The 26230-nt window shown below is 32.4% G+C and overlaps 1 protein-coding gene across 6 annotated transcripts in view; it reads left to right on the forward strand.

The window, feature by feature from the left end:
• LOC103577772 (bromodomain and WD repeat-containing protein 3) overlaps positions 1–26230 on the forward strand; it is a 90972-nt gene that overhangs the window by 53064 nt on the left and 11678 nt on the right. For 5 of the 6 annotated variants that reach the window (XM_053739555.1, XM_053739652.1, XM_053739629.1 and 2 more), the window contains exons 10-21: positions 6678–6995; positions 7069–7486; positions 10424–10649; positions 10714–11038; positions 11370–11565; positions 12009–12257; positions 12845–13066; positions 13161–13539; positions 14825–15224; positions 15298–15531; positions 15611–15791; positions 17055–17214. In XM_053739555.1, coding sequence (XP_053595530.1) covers positions 6678–6995; positions 7069–7486; positions 10424–10649; positions 10714–11038; positions 11370–11565; positions 12009–12257; positions 12845–13066; positions 13161–13539; positions 14825–15224; positions 15298–15531; positions 15611–15791; positions 17055–17214 — 3308 coding nt within the window. The remainder of the gene's footprint in view (positions 1–6677; positions 6996–7068; positions 7487–10423; positions 10650–10713; positions 11039–11369; positions 11566–12008; positions 12258–12844; positions 13067–13160; positions 13540–14824; positions 15225–15297; positions 15532–15610; positions 15792–17054; positions 17215–26230) is intronic. The other variant, XM_053739689.1, reaches the window with a different exon arrangement.

Here is a 26230-nt window from a genome sequence, read left to right on the forward strand (position 1 = left end):
AAATTATGTGAGGTCTTATGTTATATTATAAAATTATATAAGACTTCATGTAATTTTACCTAATTAAAGTTTTGGCCTCACACGAAATGTTACAAAATTTTATAAAATTTCATTAAATTATATTAAATTTTATGAAAATTATCTCTCGGTTTCTAATTGATTTTTAAAAATACTTTTAAAATTTCATAGTTCAATAATACTACATAATTTCATGAAATTTCAAGAATTTTTAGAAATCCAAAAAAAATTTTTACAATATTCCTTCGGATTTTGGTAGTGAAAATGTAAAATTTTTATGATATTTTATATAATTTTATGAAATTTTATAAAGTTTCATAAAATTTTATAAGATTTCATAAAATTTTAAAAAAAATTTATGAAAGTTCATACTAATAAATCCTTGGAATCTTGACAACAATTATGTAAAACTTTATGAATTTTCCTGAGATTTTGTCTCCTTTTACAAAATTAAATGAAATTTTATAAAACCACGAAATTTTACAAAATTTTATCAAATTTTATAGAATATTATGAGAGACTTCAAATCGAAAGGACGTAGGTTCGAGTCCAGCAGTCGCCAGGATTTTTTTGTCAATAAAAATTATAATTAGTCTGTCACCGTAATGCCTTCACCCATTAGATCAATGTGTAAGATCTAATTGCAATTTTTTTTCAAAACCTAATATTTTTTTCGAGAAATCAATGGCTACTGTAGAATTTTATAAAAAACCATGAAATTCGAGAAAAAATTGGGTTTAAGATTTTTTACTGTTGAGGCCGGTTACAAAACATAAATTAGCTAGAAGCACTTTCAAAGAGGAAATGTTCTTCTGTGATTTCCGCCTATGGCCGATCAGATATCATGAAATGCCGCGAAGCTATAGATAATTGAAATAAAAAAATTAAAATTTACGTGTTAATTAAATGTAAAAATTCCAAATTCATTTAGCGAGTACTGAAAATCAAATTTAAGAGCTCATTTTCAGTGAGAATTTTTTTTTCAATGTGTACAATAATATTTTGACGCGGGACTTGGAAAAAAAAAATAGTCATCTCAAACGAAGCACCCTAATATACATATATATATTAGGGTACGCCATTTCGGAGTAACATTTTTTTTTAATTGCATGTCGAAAAAATCATAGTTCAACACAAAAAAAAAATTTTCGCGCTAGAAAATAAATTCCATGTTGATTACAGACCTAGCTCATTGAAAAATTCAATTTTCCCATTTAAATAACACGGGAATTTTTTTTTTTTAACTTTGCGTATTTTTAACTCGTTAATATATCGAAAGATCAAATAGACTAATACATATTTTTGTAGGAAGTTGAACGCTCTACAAAAAAGGTGTCTTATCATTTTTTGATAAATCCATCTGTTCAAAAGTTATTAGAGCTCGAAGTAAAGTTGGAGATCTATAGACTTTTCTGGCAAACTATCAAACTTATTACAAAATATCTTTTTTGTTGACAATTTTATTCTCTACAAATTATTATCAGTAAAGTTTTTTCAAATTCCGCATTGATTTCTAGTTATTTTCATTTTCATTTCAAGCTCTTTAAAAAGCGGTTCTGACTGATTTCAAGAGCTCGACATTGAAATGAAAATAACTAGAGAACAATGCGGAATTTGAAAAAACTTTACTGATAATAATTTGTAGAGAATAAAATTGTCAACAACACAGACCTCACAACATTTTTTAATAAATCTGATGGTTTCCCCAGGAAAGTAAGAAGATCTCTTACTTTACTCCAAGCTCTAATAACTTTTGAACATGTGGATTTATCAAAAAATGATAAGAGACCTTTTTTGTAGGGCGTTCAATTTCCTACAAAAATATGTACTAGTCTATTTAATCTTTTGATTTGTTAACGAGTTGAAAACACTAGAAATTAAAAAAAAAATTGTTCCCGTGTAATAATAGAAAAATCGAATTTTTCAATGAGCTAGGTCTGTAATCGACATAAAATTTTATTTCTTGCACGAAAATTTTTTTTTTGTGTTGAGCTGTAACAGATTATTTTTCAACCTTGCCAAGTTTCGCCACTTTATTAATTGATCTTAATGAGGGCGCCACTAGAAAATACTACTCGGCCTTCCAGAACCGGAAATGTAAATTTTGAAAATCAGGATCGTTGCATTTTACAAGAGTGAGGAAGGATGAGGAATTAAATTTAATTATACACAATATTTATTTAATATCATAATAAAACTTTATTTATTAATTAACAATTTTGCCCACTGGGCTTATATACTTACTTATAATTAATTTATCATGCAATCTATCCACCAGACTTTACATTCTTACAACGACGTGTCCCTTGGACTTTGATTTAAAAGCAAACTATTTAGCCCCCTGGACTTTTACTTTTAATTTAATCACCAGCCTAATCCCCTGGATCTTTCAATAAAATTGTCCCCTGAACTTAATTAAAATTGGCAACTGGCCTGACCCCCTGGATCATTCAACTTTCTAATAAAATTGGCAACTTGCCAGATCCCCTGGATCTTAGTTTAAAAACTTAAAAACTCCTGGAATGATTTTATCTCTCACACACACACACACACTTATTTAATTTATTGTCCACTGGACTTCTCACACACACACACGTTTTACGAGATACTAAATTTCCCTTTTCCACTCTTTTTTTACTTAATCTTAATTTACTACATTTATTTATTATTAATTTTCCACTATTAAATCATATTTTAATTCTATACGTTAATTTATGAACACGTTTTAATTTCACGTAAATTTTCCTTTGGATTTAATTGTACAGCGAAAACTTACGTGAAGCCGATGATTGTACTTTGGACTCCAACTTGATCTTAGCGCTGAGACAATTTCCGTAGAAAGTATCTAAATGCTTGTCTAATAAGCTTTAATTTATAACCTTAAACTTTATGTTTGGACCATTTCTTCCATTAATTTGATATTCTTGAAATTTTTAATGAAATAAAAAAATGTTGAAAATATAGTTTTCATTCCATATAACTTATGCATTTCCCATTATAATCCAGTTTCGTCAGTTGTATTTTATTGTGCACAAAATAACCTGTAAATTTTACAGCTATTTTATATTTTAAAAGTATTTCTTTTATTATTTATGTTGTTTCAATCGTACCTGTACATCTTATAGTTATAACTGATCTTGCTATGGTAACAGCGATTACAATTATGATCTTATACTCATTAAATTTTCTATATTTTATTCATGTGAAGGTTAGTTTGGTTCATTACCTGCATAATGTTATGACAAATCAACTATCTGAAGTTCTCTCTCAAAAATGATTGTTGTCCTTTTTTACCCTCACTCTTAGAAAACGAGTCTAATTTCATATCATGACTATACACTAATATGTATCACAATATATTTAATTTAAATATTTTTTTTAATTCTATCGTCAATGGTTTCTCTTGAACGAGTGAACTGATTTTGATGGTTGAGGCGGCAATCGACTCATTTCATTGAGTTCTAGAGCTGATCAGATTTTGGAATTGTTTGGTTGAGTTGTTTCAAAGATATTCGCAAATAACTGTTTTTCACCATTTGTTTCTCACGCGATATCTCTCAAACAAATCAACCGATTGAGATGGCTAAGGCGGCAATCGACGCGCTTTATTAAGTTCTAAAGCTGATTACATTTTGAAGTCGATCGTTTAAGCCGTTTCGAGAAATCAATAAAAAACTAAAAAAAAAAAAAAATTTTTTTTTTTTTCGTAATTTGCCAATATTTTCGAGTCTACTTGATTAAATGATTTGAAACTTCCAGGGAAGTTGCTGGCCAACAAGCTCTTTCGATTTCTGCCTTAACCATCCAAATCGGTTCATTAGTTAAAAAGTTACAAAAGGTTTACACACATACACACACACACAAACGCTCGGACATCATTCTGAAAAGAGTCAGAATAGCTTCCTAGGACTTCAAAACGTCGACATCTGATGAAAACTCGATTTTCGAAAATCGGGATAAAAACAATAACTTCTCGAATTTTAAGAAAATTATCGATTTTCTTAGCGGGAAGTTAATAATTGAAAATATACGGTTTTTAATATTTTTCTCGGATTTTTGATATATTATCGCTCTGATCTGAGTCAAAACTCATTCAAATCTTTATTTTTATCACTGATATTGATTTCTGGTTCAATACATTTATTTTATTGACTCTAACATAAAACTTGTTAACCTGTTAGAGCTTGGAAAGCTCATAGAAAACAATTGCATGTAAAAGTATTTTCGAGCTTAATGAGCTTGAAAATGTATTCACTCTATTGTTTTCGAGCTGCTTGAGCTCAAAAACAGTGGGAAGTTTTGGGACTGGCTCGCAGAGCCAACCGTCGCCTAGACTTTTTTCATAATTTTTATCTGTTTTAAGAGAAAAACGCAGACAAAGTTTTCATTTACTGTGTGAGTACAACAAGGATACTACTGTTCGTCCATTTAAGAGTGATAGAGAAAAATAACTGGATCCCTCTTAAATATTCCTTAGCTTAACAATATTTTAAACTTAGTTTATTAACAGTTTGTAAACCATAAATGAAATTGTTTAATCTAAATTTTTGCTTCGCACAACTAAATTTATACTTACATTATAAAATAAGATTAAAAATCCCTTCAAACCGTATAAAAACTTGATTCAAACCAAAACTCAAATTTAATCTATATTAATCGGTTTAACTATAGTTCGCTCAGGTGAATTATTTATTTATTTATCTAAAGTCTAAACGCCAATCGGCAATATGCAACAAATTAACAATATTATAAATTATAAATTTTAATATATGTATCGGAATGAAAGAGGGTACATTAACCAATACATGTGGTTTAAGTTACATTAATGCAACTGTAAAAATCGTCATTTAATCGCAAGTATAAATGTATTTATAGTTCCGCCATAAAAATCAATTTTGTTATGTATCGAGTTTACTAAATTGGCGATCTGGTTGAGTGGACCATCGACTACATAATTCTTGCTGGGCATTGTTGTCTTAAACAAGTGGTTTCGCCTCAGTGGTAGACCCGTGGATGCTAATTCAAATCAACTTCTAATATTAGGAGTGTTAGTAATCCCATTAACTACTTTGTAGTAGAAGACTAGATAAGCAACCTTGCGATGATCATGAAAATTAGTGATTTTGAAGTGACTGCAGACATCTTCCATTGAGCTAAAGTGACCAAATGTTGCACCATGTTGATAGCTCATCTATGTCTTGTTGAAGTCCTTGGATGTCAGAATCATTTTTTATTGCTCTGAAAATTTTCAGATCATCTGCACAGAGCAGATAATTTGATTTGAAGTTGACTCTAATATCATTTACGAAGTATTGAATAGTATGGGACCTAAATGAGACCCTTGCGGTACTCCACATGCTGCATTGTACTTGGGAGATAGATGTCAGTTAAGTAGGATCGAAGCGAGCTTAATGCGTTGCCCCGTATACCATGTTCCCTGAGCTTACTTAAAAGAATGTCATGATTAACCCTGTCGAAAGCTTTGCTGAAGTCTGTATACACGGCATAAACTTTATGACCAACATTCAAGGCATTCAGTAAATGATTGATGTAAGTAAAAAGGTTAGACGTAGTAGATCTTCCACCGACGAATCCTTGTTGTGTGCTAGTTAAGATATTAGAGAAGAAAGGCGTGAGTTGTGATAGAATCAATTTTTCAACGAGCTTGGCTAACGCAGATTGTATACAAATAGGCCTATAATTGGCGACATCAGTTTTTGATCCATCCTTATGTATTGGGCTAATATATGGTGTTTTCCAGTCAGTAGGGAAAACTCCTTGTTATATAGGTGCACAAAATATATGCGTGAGAGGTACACAGAGACTACCAGTACAGTTCTTGAGGAAGATATTAAGTAGTCTAGCGCCGTTCTTCGTATCTAGGGATAATAGGGACTTATAAACATCAACAATATCAATGTGGAAATTATTCAGGGTTGAATTAGATTCCACTGAAATGCTGTCAGAGAAGTGTCTCTGATGAAGAATAGTTTGAGAGTATGCACTTTCAAAATACGAGGCAAAAAGATTGCTAATATCATTACCTGTGACAGCTGATAAATTATTCCAGGTCATAGTTGATGGTATTTCACTATTGTTTCTTCTCTTATTCTTCATAAACTTCCAGAGTTTATTTGTATTAGATTGGATCAGATGCTCTACTTTGTCTACATATCTTATATAGCATAACTCGCTGAGCCTTTTGCATTCCCGTCTGAGGTCACTGAATCTTCTGTAATTTGGTTTGAAATTATTTTTCTTGTAACCAGAGTGAGCTGAGTTTTTCAGTATGATTTTATGTTTCAACTCATTAGAAAACCAGTAAGGGAAATCATTCGCTTTCCTCCTGTGTACAGGGACGTAGAAAAAGATGCCTTCTTGAACAGTGTCATAGAAACTACTGATCTTACTGTCTAATGAGGTAGAGCTGTATAGTTGCAACTAATCAGTATTAGAGAAGTATGCATTGAGGTTAGTGAAGTCTGCATTCTTGAAGACGAAGAAAGGCGAATCCATTGGCTTGAGTCTAGGTTGAAGTTCAATGGTTAAATCAATAGTTGTTATAAATATGTTTATTGCTAAATATATACATACATAGTGTTTTTAAATACTTAACGAAGTTCAAATGATTTCTAATTTTAAACTTTCTAAATTTCTAGACCAAAACCAATACAATATCATGAAAAAATGAGACCCGGACAAGCGCAAATGATTTGTGCATCATTTAGCCCAGGTGGAACATTCATGGCAGCTGGCTCTGCAGACCACCATGTGCGTGTTTATGCCATGTTAGGAGATGAAGGCCCTCGACGAGTTCTCGAGATTGAAGCACATACAGATACAGTTGATAGCATTCAGTGGGCTCATATGGGATTGAAATTTATTTCCGGTTCAAAAGATGGAACTGCTAATGTTTGGAATTTTGAACAACAACAGTGGATGCATAAGCGCCTTTTAATGAACACAAAATTATCTGGGTACATAAATCGTTCAAAATGGTTTCATAGTAATTAATTTTATTAAAAAAAAAAAATTTCAACGCTGTTACAGAGATCTTAAGGTCGATGAAGATACGATTAAAAAAGCAAAAGTAACAATGGTAAGCTGGGATGTAAGCGATCAGTGGGTAATCACAGCAGTAAATGATAGCTCATTGAAAGTGTGGAATGCTAAAAGTGGAGAATTAGTCAAGATCCTAAGAGGTCACAAGGACGAAGTCTTTGTTTTAGAAGCTCATCCTATAGATCCTCGAGTTATATTAAGTGCTGGACACGATGGACAGTTAATCGTTTGGGACGTACTTAATCCTGAACCAATAGCCTGTTTTCAAAACTTTATTGAAGGCCAAGGTAACGGAGCTGTATTTGATGCAAAATGGTCGCCCGATGGTACTATGCTTGCTGCAACGGATTCTCATGGTCACTTATTGATGTATGGATTTGGATCTGGAGTTCAGAAGCTAAAAACTGTGAGTAGATTTTATAAAACCTGTATCAAATACTATTTTATAACACATACTCAAAATGTATGTCATTTAGCGCCTATAGCCGGCCTCTAAAAATATGACACAGGATATAGGTCTTTCCTATCAGAGGGGGTTATAATGAATGAAAATAGAACGATATTTAAATTAAGGGTATTGCAAACATAAAAAGTAAAAATTACATCGATACAAATATTCGATTAGTTTACAATAAACTTATCCTGTAAATCCATTATAACTTAAACTAGCGTACGTGTTTCGCGCGCAAGCGTGCGCGTGTCGTTTTTCATATATTTATTTTAATGTATATTTTCGTGTCGTTTGCATATATTTTTTCGCTTTCGACCAATCACGTTACAAATAGTTTGCCTTCACATATATTTCATCTAAAATTTATTGTAGGATAATTTGAGAAGAAAAAAAATATAGTATATTACACCTGGTGAGGGAAGTAGAAAATCCCAATCTGAGTGTTTGCTAACCTCGCCTTCGGTTCGGGTAGGCAATTATACACGCGGGTAGGAATGTTCTATTTTCCTCCCTTAGTATGTAATTATTATTTTTGCATACTGCCCCGTATACTAAACAAGATATTAGGATGCAAATCAAAGCACACATTATCCTACACATAATCCCACATATTCAATCACACATAAACCCAGTTTCACATTAATCGACCGGGCAAGTTGCTTGTTATCTCACAGATTATTCTACACATTACTTACACGTATCCTATAATAATCTGATCACTCAGATTCATAATAAAACAGATTCCTTGTAATCATAATTCGTTTACACAGGTATCCTTTACATAGATTCACAACTTTTTTCATTGGTAGTTTGATGAAAACTTTACATGTGGTGGTAAAATCACTATTTTTTGGTAGATTTCTTAAAAATCTACCTATTCTAATTGTCCGCATGATGGATTGTTCATAGATATTTGCCAAGATATATCTTAATTAGTCGAGTAGCTTCCAAAAATACTATTGGTCTGAAAGATTATGTAAATATGTGTATATATTAGGGTGGCCCAAAGAACCGACTATTTTTTTTTCGATTCTCTTCTTAAAATTTGTTAGTTTAGGATGTTTTAAGAAGCTTCTCAAAAAATCAACTCGATAAAAAATTTTTTTACTTCTAAATTGTTTCTTTGTCGTGACAGCAATAGTTTATATTCATAAAATCATGTGTTACATTCTGGCTTCTCCATTTATTAGACAGAATATTTTTAAATTGACCAGGTTGACGTCGTTAGGGTGTCGATAGACCCCAGGTGCGTCAGCCGTTGACCTTACTTTATTTTATGAAATAAATTTTATGGACTTACCATGATGACGATTATGGGCCTCATAACTCGGCCCAAATAATCCCTTGATGCTTCCTCTGAATGTAAGCAAGACGAGCCCCGAAGACTCGGTTCCTTCATAGGGGAAAGTAAGTCCAATTGGTTGATCAAACCACCAGAGCTCGAAGGCTCAACAACCGAGCTGTACCGCACATCCTGACCTCCTGCTTCTCGACGTGAATTTTGGATTCGGAAAGGAAGCGCTTAGGCTGCCGGTATCAGCGCCCAGAACAGGTGAGAATATTAGGCTGCTGGTAGCAGCGCCCAATCTAAGGTATGTGATTTTTGGGCTGCCGGTAGCAGCGCCCAAAGTTTAAATAAGGAGTGCGTATTTTAATAAAATACGGATATATATTTTGCCTCAAAGTCCGAGTAACAGGATCAAGCCACCAGGTTTGTGTAGAGCTCTTGACTCTACTAGATCTTGTGATCCACTAACTTGATTCTGTCGCTCCTTGGTATAATACATTATTAAAATGTTAACGTTGAATCTCAGGTTTCCTATGAGAGAATCGTCGTGGCCCGAGTCTCATGTATCGTCATCTGTTTAGACTATCCGCGAGCCACAGCGACTCTCTTATCGCAAGAGATTTCCGTTACATTGTTGGCGGTAAAAAAAAATCAATTTCGCCAACAAAGTAACGATTTATTAATTTATTTATGATTCTAAGAAATGTCGAACCGTTTATTCGCTCACCGCAACGAATAAATAATTCGAAACTTCAAAAAGAAAAAATTTCTAAAATTTTTAATTAAATGTAACTAAAGCCAGACCATAATACATGCCTTTGCTGAAAATTTCAGCCCAAAATTTAAATATTTTAACGGCGCTCAAGAATTTTGAATATTAACTGATAATATGTAACTAATACTTGGAATTAGTTTTTGTATGTTTTTATAACTCAATTATTGTCATTTCAGTAAAATATAACTTTTGCATAACCAAAAATATACAGGACAGTCTTAAACAATAAAATTTGGTAAATTTTGAATAAGCGAAAAAACCTAAAAATAGAATTAAAAAATAGAAAAGTATGTAAATAACTTAGTATTTCTATTTCCCGGGTTATATTTTCATTCATTGTGATGCAAATTGAGGGTGAAAAAATCCAGAAGCTTTATTATTAATATTCAAGAGTCGCTGGAAATCATCCTAAAGACAGCACTCGGAAACATTCAAAATTCTTGAGCGCCGTTTAAATATTTAAATTTTGGGCTGAAATTTTCAGCATAGTCATGATTTTACAAATATAAATTATTGCTGCCACGAGAAAGAAAAAAATTTGAAATAAAAATTCAAATTTCGATCATTTTTGATATTTTCGAAATTCGTGAGCGACCTCTTGAAAATTTTTTATCGAGCTGATTTTTGGAGAGGCTTCTCAAAACATTGTGAACCAACAAATTTTCATAAGAGACTCGAAAAAAAAAATATTCGGTTTCTTTGGGCCACCCTAGTTTATATAAATATATAAGCGTTGAGTCTCTCATTTCTCGATTTTCCAATCTTTCAATTTTTTATACCCGATTTTATTTTATTTGTTTTTTGTTCATTAACGATTTTATTTTTCCAGATCCCCAAGGAGTTATTTTTTCACACAGACTATCGACCACTCATTCGGGATAGCAATAACTATGTATTAGATGAACAAACACAAACTGCACCACATTTGATGCCACCACCATTTCTGGTTGACGTGGATGGAAACCCGTATCCACCGGCATTGCAGCGATTAGTCCCTGGTAGAGAGAACTGTCGGGGAGAACAATTGGTTCCTAATATAGCAGTAGGCGTAGGAGGTATGTCGTTATATATTAGCTCCCTTTTATATTTATTAATAAGCTAGAAATTATATTAAAATAGGAATGCAAGAAGTTATTGAAGGGTTACCCAATCCAGAACCACGTTCAAATATTGATCGACTTATTGAAGCTCTTGCACAAAGACAGAATTTAAATAGTGGGGACAATGAAGAGATTGCAGATATGGAAGAAAATTTTAATGAATCTCAAATTCGGCAAATTTCCAGCCCACGAAGTAACCGTTCAGGATTACGAAGAGTTGGAGATGTTGAAGGAGTTAGACAAAGTAGTGGAAATTGGCAGAGAGATAATACTACGCCTTGGAATAAGCCGATTTTGGTACCACCTATTCACGAGGCAATACGAAAAACGCAACTAAAACAATTGTAAGTATTTATAATAATATGAAATTATTAGCTTATTTGACCCTTTAAAATCACTTTTTTCGAGTTCAAAGATATTATATATGAATATGTTTCTAAATTCATCGTAAATCCTCACACACACACACACACACACACACATATTTCCACAAATTGAAAACTTTTTTTAATTGCGATAAAATCATTATTCAAACAATAATAAAGTGACCAGCACTGAAAATTGTCGATTAAAAAAGTTGAGTTATGGAATACTTAATGCTATATATTCATGCATAAATATTGTAATATTTTATATCATGATTAAGTGATTAGATTTCTTATATAATTTCAATAGGTATTCAATGGCTGATATGGAGACAGATATTTGGAAGAGAGAAATGAAAAAAAGACCATTACCTCCTGTAAAACTTGCTGAAACTTCAGATCACGCAGTTGATTATTTAACAAATCGGAAACGCAATAATGGTGTAAGACACGGTTATCGAACTCGAGCTGCAAGAGATGAACAACAAAATGAAGACGAATTTAATGTAAGGATCACCTTTTATAGAAGCTAGGAATTTATTTTACAAATACAATTTGTTACAAACATTTCTCAAATATTTTCACGTCACATAAAAAGACAACTTTTTTAAAAATGGAAACATAATAATTTTAGATTTTTCTAAAAAATTCGAAAAATTATGATTTTGAAAGTCTAGTCCACGACTAGAATAATCATCAGGACAAATTACGATATTATTATCGTAAATTTAATTAGAATTTTTTTTCCGTGTACTCGAAGCATTTTTTTTAATGCAAGGGTTATAAACTAAAGACCAATATTCAAAACGTATATAACTATACGTTCAAATTAATTTTTAATCAATCATTTTTAATTAATAAAAATTATTACGTTTCATATTACATTCCATTCCTAATCTAGTGACTAGTATATCATTTATTTATAGTATGATATTTATTTTATTCTTAGAATTTAGAAAACGGAGAATTATCAGGAAGTTCAGTAAGTAGTAATAGCAATGACTCTACAGCTCATGAAGAAGATTTGTGTTCTGATACTACTACATCAGATACGAGTAGTGAATATTCCGATTGGATTGCTGATCACGGATTAAATTTGGAGCCTCCGACGCGAAGTAAAAGGAAACCTATAAGTAAAAGAACGATCACACCATCTAATGACTTGAGTAAGCCTAAAAATCAACGTATGAAAAAAAAGGTAAAATTTTCTCAACGTTATTTTGTTTTATGCACTCGAAGTCTATTAAGTCGGAACTTCTCCTCAATATTGACGGGTGGTCACCAAACTTAAGTAGCATCAAGCATGATTACTACTTGGCTGGGTGATCGCTTAGCCACGCACCGGGTTCGAACGGAGGTCTCTGACCGTTAGGCGTGGGATGAAAATCCAGTGATCGGTAAAATGGGAATTTTATTGATCACTGAAGCTTCACTCAAACCGAAACTCCATTGGCTAGGTTTTCTCTGTGGTTTTCCTACGCCACTGCACCTCCATTGCACAAGGGAGGTAGCAGGGCATCACCGTAATGGTGTAGTACAGTACTAACACAAGTCGGGCCACAGCCGCACAAAAAAAAAACCGGATATAGGAAAAATTAAGCTGAGTAAATATTGTATACCATGTGACAGGCAACGCCTACATACATGGTGGATTTGCAAATAATAATAAATAATAAATAAAATTTATTAACATGTAGTAGTGTTTTGGAAAAAATTCTGATACGCATTTTTATTCCTAGCGAATAAATTTGTCTCTCAGTATACTTATCTTATTTATTCTTTTAGATAATCTCAGTACCAAATGGAGTTGCGGAAGTACCCGATATTTTTCGCCCGTCAGAATGGCTTACTGAAGTAATTCCTCGCAAAGCACCATACTATCCACAAATAGGTGATGAGATAGTTTATTTCCGTCAAGGCCATAGTTTATATCTTGATGCTGTAAAAAACAAGAAAGTCTATAGTCTAAGTGCTCGATGTGAACCCTGGTCTAAAATGACTATTAAAGTATGAATTTTTAATTTAATACGAACCTTATTATAATAAAAAACTTTGTCGTATTATGATAGCATAACGATCACTAAAACTTAAAAATTTTTAGGCTCATGAATTTGTAAAAGTCGTGGGAATCAAATATGAAATTCGTCCGCCTCGGCTGTGTTGCTTAAAACTAGCGTTGATGGATGAAGAAGGCCGTTTAACTGAAAATAATTTTACGATTAAATATCATGATATGGCAGATGTATTAGATTTTTTAGTGCTACGACAAAGTTTTGAAACTGCATTAAGCCGAAATTGGTCAGAAGGTGATCGCTTTAGATGTATGATTGATGATGGATGGTGGATGGGACAAATTGAATCTATGGAACCAGTTGATGAAGAATTTCCCGAATCATATTTTATGTGTTTTCGTGTAAGATGGGATAATGGAGAATATGAGAAAATGAGCCCTTGGGATTTGGAACCTATCGATGAAGAGAGTAAGAAATATTTTATTTAAATTTATGGAAACAAAATTAGTCCTTCATAATTTTATAGTATTTTATAACAAATTTAATCACAGTCGAATTCCATTAATTTGGAACTTCCCCTCAATCTTGACCCCCACTACAAGCTACGCTGTCTCCGACCTGATACTACCCTTTGTATGTGTCTGTGTATATTTATATATGCATCAGTCATATAGATGAAAAAGTTCATGCGTTGTAGTTTACTCTTTGAAGGAGAAGAAGCATTCGATAAGTCAAAATTTCCAGGAAATTTCTGTTCCTCCGTATACTAACTCTCCAAGTTGATAAAACTCCACTATAAATCGACGATAGTATTTAAGAAATTTGAAAACCGCACGGAAAGAAAGAGATTATTTATTTATTTATTTATTTATTAATAATTTTTCGACCCTGGAATCGAGATTCCCTAAGGGCCGCAATATACAAAAGTATTACAAAGTATAGTATAATAATAATATTTATATATATATATATGTATATATACATATATATAGTAAGTAAAAAATTTAGTAAATTAATAAATTTAATTAATTAAGCTAATAATATAGATAGTTCGGTAGCTAAGTCGGTAGACTCCAATTATATAATAATAGTATAAAATTAGGTTGGCTACAATGTAATATTGTACTAAACTCCATTTTCAGTAGAAAATTGTTTACATGGAAATTGCTATTATGTACATTGTAGTGACCACAGTGTGTATTTAACATATTTAATTATTAAAAATTTAATTAAATATTTTTTTATTTGATTGAAATTAAAATCATATCTATAATTTATTCTCGAACGAATCCGAATCACGTTAAACTACTGCATTTTACCGCAAAATACCTTAAAAATATGGCAGAATACGGTAATTACCGCGATTTGCGGCATTTTTACCGTAACACAGTGAAATACTTCCCTTTATGGAAAATACCGCAGGATCACCGGAAATTTCGGTTAATTACCGCACCTTTACCGTAAAATACCGTAACTTTCCGCAATTTACCGCAAAATACTTCAACTTACCACCAAATACCGTATTTCACCGTAATTTGCCGTAAATACCACAATACCGTATTTTATCGCAATTATTCCGATTACCGTAAATTACAGTTATTTACCGTGATTCGGATCTGCCAGAGTTGTTTTTTGTTACTGATCGCAGTAAACTATCAATTTCCAATCAAATCGTTAGTGAGTAAATCCACAACTTGACAACAATAATTTGTGATTTGTATTTCTTTAATTAATCGATATTTTTGTGATGCAGGGCTTCCTGCTGAAGTTGGGGGTGCAGTTCCTGTTTTGCCTGAAGAAATTCAAAGTACGTTATATCAACCTCAACCTGAAGAATGGCCTATGGGGGATAGAGAAGCAACTTGTCGTCGAATAGTTCGTGGAGTCGATCAAGTTATGTCGCTTGCTATAGCTGAACCATTCATTACACCAGTTGATCTTAACATATATCCTGCTTATGCATTTGTAGTTGAATATCCCATCGACTTATCAACTATAAAAACACGTTTAGAGAATCATTTTTATCGTAGAATTATATCAGCACAATTCGATGTTAGATACTTGGCTACTAATGCTGAAAAATTCAACGAACCCCATAGTCAAATCGTAAAAGCCGCAAGAATCGTAACAGATTTATGTTTACGTATAATTAAGTAATTAAATTATAACTCAGCGAATAAAATTTGGACTCTTTCGAATTCTATATCCCAACTTCTTATATTACAGAGAAACTACAGAGATAGATGTGCCAGCTGTTTATCATCAATTAGTTGATACATATCAATCTTCAGATTCAGAAGCTGAAGTAGTTAATCATAAGGTAATGCCTTCTACTAGTCGACAAAAGTCGGTATGTAATAGAATCTTACGCTCTCATCATGGAAATTCAATAGATTGGAAATTAGCGTGTCGGCAGTTACTGGAAAGTTTATGGCAGTGTGAAGATTCTATTCCTTTTAGGTAAATATACTTGTTACTGCATTTTAAATACTTCATTTCATTAATTTGCACCAATCAAAATACAATATTTTTTTGACAGAGAACCGGTGGATCGGTTAGAACATCCTGATTACTACCAATTGATAGATACACCGATGGACCTTCGTACGGTGAAAGAAGATTTACTCGGTGGAAATTACGAAACCCCTCTAGAGTTTGCCAAAGATATGAAATTAATATTTACGAATAGTAAAAATTATAATACTAATAAACGATCAAAAGTAAGTAAATATCATTTCATTATCCGTTGAACACAATATTCTTAGCACTCGTCTCCGGTACGCACAAAACAAGCGCCGGCGCTCATGCGTGTACACTAGGGTGATTCAAAAAATAACAAGTTTTTTTTTCTTCTCGGAAACGGGTTCAAAAGTTTCATTTAGATATAAAAAGACGCATGTGAAAATGAGAGCTTTTAATATTAACTTTAAGAGGTTCCGCATTACACCTATCTATTTTCCATAAGAATAGCATGGAAAAATTTTTTTTGCGTCTTCTGATTTTTATAACTAGCTAAGGATGCATCATAGAAAAAATCAGCAGGCATATTTTGCAGTGAGTTGAATGCTTTACAAAAAAAGTCTCTTATCATTTTTTGATAAATCCATTTGTTCAAAAGTTATTTGAGGTTGAAGTTGAATTTATATTAAATTTTGAGATCTTTTTACTTTTCCGGCAAAACTAACAGACTTATTACAAAATATTATAGCACCTTTTTTGAAGACATTTTTATTTCTTACAAATTACAGATCATAAAAGTTTTTCGAATTCCGCATTGTTTTCTAGTTATTTTGATTTTAATGTCAAACTCTTAAAATCGATCAGAAGATTATTTTTTTTATGAGCTTGACATTAAAATGAAAATAACTAGGAAACAATGTGAAATTCGAAAAAACTTTGCGGGTAATAATTTGTAGGAAATAAAAATGTCTACAAAAAAGGTGATACAATATTTTGTAATAACTCCGTTAGTTTTGCCGGAAAAGTAAAAAGATCTCAAAATTTAATATAAATTCAACTTCAACCTCAAATAACTTTTGAACAAATGGATTTATCAAAAAATGATAAGAGACTTTTTTTGTAAAGCATTCAACTCACTACAAGATATGCCTGCTGATTTTTTCTATGATGCATCGTTAGCTAGTTATAAAAATCAGAAGACGCAAAAAAAAAAATTTTCGATGCTATTCTTATGGAAAATAGAAAAGTGCAATGCGGAAACTCTTAATATTAATATTAAGATCTCTCATTTTCACAGGCGTCTTCTTATATCTAACTGAAACTTTTGAACCTGTTTCCGAGAAGAAAAAAAAATTCGTTCATTTTTTAATCACCCTAGTGTACACCTACGACTCTTGTTAAAAATATTGTGCTTCCCGTATAAACTCATCTAGCTCACTAGCTCTGCAATGTACTATTATATTGATGATTATAATCCTAGAGAAAACTGCAATCTTATTACTCTAGTAACTTTTTTAACTTAGATTTATTCGATGACCATAAGATTGTCAGCTATGTTTGAAGAACATATGCGACGAATTGTATATACCTGGAAATCAAGCAGACGACGAACTCAAAACTGCCAGATTAAAAAACGGAAATGTACGTCAAAAAGTTCAAAATCCCACCTGGCGAATGGTGCTGGTAAAGTATTTATTATTATTGTTTTTAAATAATATTTGTACAAGCTAGAAATCCGTAAGTTGTATTTTAGTTTGTTTGTAATTCTTATTAGTCAGGTACATGTCCTGAGAACCAACGATTTAAAAAAAACTTTCGATCGTCATTTCTAAGACCTTCCTAGAAATTGTCTTATGTCCTAAATTCAACCAAGGTTCTGTAAAGGGAAAATAAAATCTCCTAAAATCATATAATTAATTATACTTGAATTAATAGCACATCGGTACTGGGGAGAATTCCAGATCGAAGTAAAGTCGATACCTCAGAGGTCGTAGGCATTTGTATAAAATATCTATGGGAATTTATGAGAATCTATTGGATTCTATGAAATTTTCTAAACAGGGTCTACTCTTCCTTTCGCTCATGCGTCCATAACACATGACATGCAACACTTTGAGTTGGTAACGGATCGGGTGAAAATATTAAATATATAAAGTTAAGTAGCATCGAACATGATGGCTACTTGGCTGGGTGATCGTTTAGCCACGCGTCGGGTTCGAACGAAGGTCTCTGACCATTAGGCGCGGGATGAAAATCCAGTGATCGGTAAAATAGGAATTTCATTGATCCTTGAAGACTAGAGATGCGAGCGGTTCCGTCATTGACATTTTTTTTGGTCATCGGACGGTCACAGGACCGTCCGACGACTGTTTGTTAAATCACGGACCAAGCTGTGGTCTTTAGGGGGATCAGACACACTAAATTATGAACTCAAGGATTATCAAAATATATCAATTATTTATTTAATCAACGTACAATCTATTATTTACTTAAATATTCACTAGGCTTAATGTAATTGCACTTGTCGTGTAATGAATGTAATGTTGCTAGAACTGTAGCAACTAGGAATGTGTGTGTATGTGTATGTGTATATGTGTGTTGAGTTTGGCGCTAGTGTGTTTTTATTTAGTGTGTTTTTATTTCCGGGCGGTAGGGCGGAGTCTTGGTAGCTTTCATTGCTGAACTCGGCAGTAAAGGCGTGAGCGAGGCTACGAGTCCGCCACAAACAAGCGAAAATGCTGCCATCTAGTGAATATATAAATACTAACATTTAATGCTTAAAAGCTAAATTAAAATATATTTAATGCAATGGTTTAAATAATTAAAATTAATACAAATATTCTCTAAAAGATATAAAATGTTATTTATTTAAAAAAAAGATATCGTTATTAACCTTAAATATGAAGCTATATAAAATCTCAAAGATAAAAATGCAATAATAACTATTAATAAGAGCCATCCAGCCTTACCCGGAATGGAAAGGTAGATTTTTCTTATAAAGACAATAAAGCTACAATAGTGTAATTAATACTTATTTTGTAAGCTTAAGCATGAATTTCGAGGATATGAGTTATGCCTTATCATTCCGAAGTTATTAAAGGACTAAACTTCAAAAATAAGCTTTTTCAGTTTTTTGTGAAATTTTCGAGATCATCAAATTGTTTGACAAGATCTTTAAAACAAAACAAACAATATAGTGAAAATCAAAGCTAATCGTAGAAGATTTTCTTTAACAAAACTAGTAAAACTAACGTACATGGGTCTCATACTGACGTTAATTAGACGACAATTGGTTTAATAATAAATCATATTTCTTATAATTATTTCATAAAATAATATTAACAATAAATCCTGAACATGACTCTAAACTGTAACAATATTCTCATAATTCTCTCAGTTCTTAAAAATTTTCTTTAATTAAAACAGTAGCATAATACCTCAAGACTCTGACTCGAACCCGATTAATTATTAATAATTATTTCATATCTGTGTCACGATTGGAGATCGTGATGGGCGTAGGTACGATATTCGTATAAAATATAGTGAATAAAAAGGTACTTACATTGATCAAGGACCGATCCTATGACCTGGGCTCACGTGACCAAATGCTCAGTTTATTCTATTTTATATTTAATTCGCGCCCACACAATATTGTTGAAGACAATATTGATAAAACCCAAAACGATTTCCAATTTATTATGTGACTGATCTAATTTCACAATCAAACGTCGAGCGGTAAATGTAAGGTTGTGTACCCCCCACTGTGAACTATCGGTCTGAGCGGCTAGACAGGTAGTAAGATAAGGGATAAAGGAAGGTGGGTTGCCGAAAAGCCTCGTGAAGCTAGTATCTCATTGTTAAAGTAAAATTGTCTGTTAAATAATGTTTTCAAATGTTTTATGTTAACGAGTATTTATTTATTAAATGACTCAATATTCTCAAAATACAAAAGGGTTACAAATGGCAATATTTAGAATAGTAAATATAAAAGCAAATGTTTCATGCATATGGGTTACAATTATTTCAGAGTATATAAAAATAAAAATACCAAACAATGGTTATAATATTTAAAAACTTACCCTAAACAGGTTTTGGTGAGGTGTCAAGACTGTCAGCAGTTACACAGGACACTTATTCACGACGCGTTCTCGCGGTCAATTATTGTGATTCTAATTTATCGAATTATTTATTTATTTATATCAGTTTCAATGTTTATGCGTTTTAAAATCTCTGTAGGTTAAATTAAAATGAAAGTCTTCGCGCTTTTCGTGGTAAAATAATTTCAATGTATTCAAAGTCTTCGCGTCTTCGCGGTAATATAAATTTATAAAATCTTCGCGTATTTTCGTGGTAAAAATATTTCTAAATATTATTCAAATTCTTCGCCTTTTCGCGGCAAAATATTCTTTGATTCTTCACGTTTCTCGTGGTATATTTCAATATAAAAATGATAAAATGAATGAAATTAAATGGATTATAATAAGATGAAGATAATCAATGCTGTACCGGTGCTAAACGGTTGATATTAGTTCACGACTTACAACGATCAAGGACCAATCGTACGATCTGGGCTCACGTGATCGGATGCTATACGCTAATATCGCGTTGATTATGCTTCTGAAGCTAGTAGAAAATAATATACCGATTATACGAGTGCTTACGACGATCAAGGACCGATCCAATGATCTGGGCTCACGTGACCGAATGCTCAATCGGGATATCAATCCTCTAGCCACGAACACCGTCAAGTGTCCGGAGTTCGGTAAGGTTCAGAGTTTGATTCCCAAAAGAACTGATGAGCTAAAGTCCATGGTCTTTTTATATGATCCTCGCATATGAAAAGTGGTGGTAACCAGTTTCCCATACGAGAGGACTCGGACTCGCCCGAAAGTTCTAGGCCCATGCACACGTGTGATCCCTGGGAAACAGATTTTGACTATTAAAGTAGGCTGATGACCTGGCGCCACTCTTTCGCTGAGCATGCTCGTGTAGGAAACCATAAATTTGGAGGTTTCCATTAGCTTTCTCTAATTTCCAAGAATCACATGCAGGTGCGCATGAGTTGGGTGGTCTATAGGTTTAAGATGAAAAATCAAAGAAGACTACCGCTTCTATGCTTAGATTAGTTAAATGGGAACGGATACATAAATTTTAAAAGTACGTTAAGTAAAAATGATGAAATTTCCAGAAAGAAAAATATATATAATACGCGTGGTCCATTAGTACAATACGACTTAATTGTAAAGCTTTGACAACGCTCAGGTAGGTATATTTGTCCGGTACGACTTCTGGCGTCAGTAAGTTGGCGTTATACATAAAAAGGTTTACGTACAGGAGTTTTTAGTGTGTACTTATTTTGGAAGAGAGAGAAAAAAAATTAAAAATTTTTGAATGTAGCAGCCGTGACATCTGATTACTGCTGAATAAAATATCGAGTAAAGTCTTACACTGTTTTAAATAATACTTCTGTAACAATAATCTTAATCTGTATCTTTCCGCAATGCCATGAACTGTAGCGCCATTTCTGGACACGTCTGCTCGCTTCAAGCGACCAGAGCTGAATGCTCACGTCCGTACTCTTCGAAGGTCACCCTTCGACTTCCTAATTCTCAATCATCCAAAACCTAAAACTTAATCTTATCATCATCAATAACTGACCTCTATATTCTAAATCCATAAATCAATTCCCAAACTCTACTATATCGGTAACTGGAGGCTCAAGTCCTCACCAAACTTACTCACTAAACCTGATTCTGAGCATGGATATCCTTGGTAGTTGCTCTCCTGAAACAGACTTCAGCTAGGATCGTAAAACTTAAAAACTAAGTGACTTAAAACTATGACTTCCTCAGCGGTACAAGTGGACATGGCTTGTCCTCTGAGGCCTGTCAGACTCTATGGTAACACTGACTTCTCCACGGTAACACTGACTTCTCCACATACTCAAAATTCCAAAACTGTAAACCAAAACTCCAATTTTATCATTTTTCAAACTTTAATCCCAAACAATATTCCATATTCAATTTCCATAATTCTGATTCTAAATCTTTACTGTAATTTTCTTAACAAAACCCATAACTGTAGCTAAACGTTACTCCATATTTAATTCTTACACTATATCTTAAATGAAAAATCTGTATCAAAATCGTTAATACCTGTACGCTAAATTTTAAGTCTTGAGTTACTATGCTCGTAACTACAATAAAATCAGTTGGTGCTTGTGACGTTCACTTTGATTTGACCCCCATACGAAAAATAACGTCACAATATATATACATACATACATCCATACATATATAAAATTTTGAGTAGGTAGTATTTTTTTATTCTACCCATTGCAATAGGCCGATTTCTAAAGAAATCTACTTAATAAAGAAACGTTTGTGATAATAATAATACGATTTATGTCATTTCATATTTATTGCATCATTTAATGATTGAAAGTTACTTTAAAAGACAATTTTAAAATGGTACATGAAAAAATTATTTTTATTCGACTTTAAAATGATTACCTGTACAATCTAAAATTGAAATATCTCAATAAATTTCGGTAATACAATGATCAATTTCTTTAATAGTTTTTATTGGAGATTAAATTATAATTGGAAATTTTCGTGACAAACGCCTATATAGATGCTCTTCGAGCTCGAAAATGTATTCTCAACAATGATTTCGAGTTGAGGGAGCTCGAAAGGAGCGGGAAGTTTTGGGGCTGGCCCGCAGGGTCAACTAACAGACCGATTTTTTTTTTCGATCTATTTTATATTTGTTAATTTTTAATTATTTACTTCTGGCTTTTACCGTTGTTCTCGTAGTACAAGGTTAAGATAATATATAAAAAGGTATTCCAATCCTGCAATGCATGATGGGAAATGTGTCAAGACGTCGCGCCGCCATAAATGTGTCTGGCGCACTAACCCGTCTCTGTAGTATTTTCATGCTAACTCCCGTAATATTAAAAAAAATTTTAAATAATGAATGGACATTTAAAAAAATTATTTCCATCACTCAATAATATTAATAAATTATATATAATAACTGGGAAACCTTATTTAATTTAATTAATCTTATTTAATTGTTTTTTCAGTTAAACCTGTTTTTCTCAAATGCGATTTATAATTTACCTCGAGTATCACATACCCAGTGGTTTGTATAGCACATGCATTTTTTGCAAGCTTACTAATTAACTCAACTGGGTTCGAATCCCCAAATGATAATTTTTTTTTCTTTTGTTTAATCCTTGTTACTCTGTAGTCTTACTATTATTTTTAATTTCTTATTATATCAATAAATTTTTGATAAGCATGATTTTGATCAATATCATTAGTAATAATAATTTGAACAGTGTTCATCTAATGGTAAGTGAGCAATTATGATAGAAATTCATTTAGATCTTTTCCTTAGGAAAACACTTGTTGTTTTTAAATTCATTCAAACAATTCCTCTTATTAATAAACGATAGTTATTTGTACGTGCAATAAATTTCTCACAGCGATACGAATTTTAATGGCGGGAAATGTTGAATACAACGTTACTCATTTGTATTCAGTAAAAAATTTTTAAATTATGCATTGCTCATCATAGTAATTAAAGAGGACCATCATAATCAATAATGGTTTATATAGAATTAAAAATAAAAATTGTACGTGCTTCATATTCTGTACACAAGCATTTATATTGTCAATTTAAAATATTTAATTCATTTGATTGATTTACGTAGTATAACATTTAGTGATCGTCGTTTATTTAAAAATTGCGATTTGCTTTTAATGACGTTTTGTTGTTGATTGTGTGATTTATTGAAGTGCAAAACAAAGTAAGTATATAAATTTATATTTTAATTTATTGTTTTACTAATAATGATAGATTGTTTATAACATTATTTAAGCTAATATAAATTATAGATAATGGGCGGATGCAGCTTCTCAAATTGTCACAACAGCAGTGAAAAAGGTTTTAAAATGCTGCGGTTTTCTCGATCAGTTGATCTGAGAAACAAATGGGTAACTGCTTGCAAAATTTTGAAACCATTAACAGAGAATTTTCGCCTGTGTGAGGTATATTCCCACAGTTACAAAAGCCGTATATTTAATTAAATAAAATCCGTTCACCAAACTTAAGGATTCAAATATTAAGTTTGATGTATTGGTTTTTTTATTATTGACAAGGTCACTTCCGCAAAGGATTGTTTGACTGTGACAACAATTCTTATAAATTAAAAAAAAAATGTTGTCCCAGATATTTTGGTACCTTCCCCACGTAAACCCTTTGATGCTGCCTTCGAAACTGATGATGATGATTGTTCAATCAGCAGTAAGAGGTTTAAATCTGGAGTATCCGAGTTAACTGAACGTAAGCCTAAACTAATTTTTTACTTAATTTTTACATATTTCAGACCGTTACATGATAAAATATTAAAACAAAATTTTTTATTTCATGCGAAGCAGTATTTGGAAAATGTTATATTCGTAATGTAATAATTTCCAATGGATAATTATCAATATAATATATTTATTTGTCGATTGGGTGAGTGAAACTCCTGAAGAAAAATATAGAACTTCCGTTTTATATTTAATTTGTACCTTTTCATTCTTAATAGCATGACGACTCTAATTATCAAAAGATACTAAATTTTAAATCATATTAATTTAGCAACAATGTTTTTTGACCAAGTAATAGTAATATGGATTTTCATAAATAAATGTACTAGTGTTCTTATACTATTGAATGAACTCAACCACATCTATACACTGCTTGAAAATCATTTTACTCTGTCAAATTTTTATTTTCATTCTAATTTTATATTCCATCACTTATTATCTCAGCTAATACATATTTTCTCTGATTCAGAATTAGAAATATCGTCAGGTGTCAGTATTCAAGTAACTCAGGAAGATTTACCTGGTGCTTCAAGCCATCAAAATCAGTCATCACCTCACAATCCACTAAAATCATCGCGAGAATTATTGTTAGAGCAACAAATTAATGAGCTTATTAAAGAAAAAGCTTCATTAAAAACTCAGGTAATATTAAAAGATGAATATTAATTCCACTACATTACTTATTAAACTATAATTATTAAATACGTGATTAAATTTTATGAAAAGTAATAGCCCTGCTTTAAAAATATCATAGAATCCAATAGATTTTCATAAATTCCCATAGAGATTTTATAAGAATGAATGAGTTCTATGAGAAATGCTGTAGTTACGTTTAGACTTTTATGCATATAGCTATAAGAATCTATTGGATTTTTTAAGCCGGGGGAATGTACTTATTTTTAGTGGAGTAAAAACTAAAAAATAACCGAAAAACCCTAATTTCAGATTGCTCACATGACTGAAAAATCAGCAATACTTAATGAAAACTTGAAGAAGTTTTTAAATCCAGATCAGTTGTTATTTTTAAAAGGCAATGCTTCTACGAACTCCAAACCCTGGTCTGAAGAAACAATCAAAAAAGGTCTGCGGATTCGATTATTAATGGGTACTAAAGCATACAAAAATTTAAGGAACGCTGAAGGGTTTCCGTTACCTGCTTTTTCTACCTTATATAATCGACTGTCTGGTTTTAATTTTGCTCCTGGAACTTTCAATAGTATTATTGAATGGCTAGGGGTTAAAATTCACCAAGAACAAGATCAAACTGCTCATTATTGCGTATTGGCTTTAGATGAAATGTCAATTCACCCAGCTGTTGAATATGATCGCGTCCTAGGAAATTTTATTGGATTAGTGACGCCAGAATTAGCGAGTGATTCAACTGAGGCTGACTCTATGGCTTCTCACACGATAGCTTTTGTCGCTCGTGGGTTGACAAGTCATTAGAAACAAACAGTTGGTTATGCTTTGATTGGAAAATCAGTAACCTCTGCGGTTCTCTGGAGTTATGTTCAGGAAATAGTAAAAATGCTGTATCAACATGGAATTATTGTTAAATGCATTTCTACGGATAAAGGATCTACCAAGGTTGGTATGTGGACACAATAGCATAGCATCCAGCCGCCATTACATCTCTGCTTTCAGTCAACATCCACCAAACTCTGAGGAACGTCTTCATTGGACCTCTGATGTTCCGCACGTACTAAAACGAATTTGGTCTCAACTATTAAAAACTAAATTCATTCTAAGCTCGGCTGTAGTTGACGCGAACAACCTACCATCATCAGAAGTTGATATCACCAATGTTCGCCGTCTTATGGAATTACAATCAGCTGGTGGGCCTGTGCTAGTAAAAGGTCTTACTGCTGCAATTCTTGATCCATCACAATTCGATAAAATGCATGTTGGACTGGCTAAAAAAATTTTTAGTTATGATATGGGGCACGCATTGATTCTGTCAGCTCAAACTGGTCTTCTTCCACAAGAAGCTATGACAACCGGTTGGTTTATTTTATTGTGTAGCCAATGGTATGATTTCATGGTTTGTCGACACAAAAATAACTCTCTTGGAGTTGATGAATTGTCTTTGGAACGAGTGGAGTTCCTACAAAGTTTTATTGAGATTATTAAAGAACTACAATTTACTTCTGATAATAAATGGAAGCCTATTCAACGAGGTATAATTCTTGCGACAACCACTGCATTAAACTTACGTGAAGAACTCGTTTTATCAGGAAAGTTACAGTATCTTCTAACAGGGCGCCTAACTTCTAGTCCTGTTGAAAATTTATTTTCTCAGGTTCGAGCTGGTGGCGATA

This window comes from Microplitis demolitor, chromosome 1, assembly GCF_026212275.2.
Source record: "Microplitis demolitor isolate Queensland-Clemson2020A chromosome 1, iyMicDemo2.1a, whole genome shotgun sequence".
In the NCBI taxonomy this organism is placed as follows: Eukaryota; Metazoa; Arthropoda; class Insecta; order Hymenoptera; family Braconidae; genus Microplitis; species Microplitis demolitor.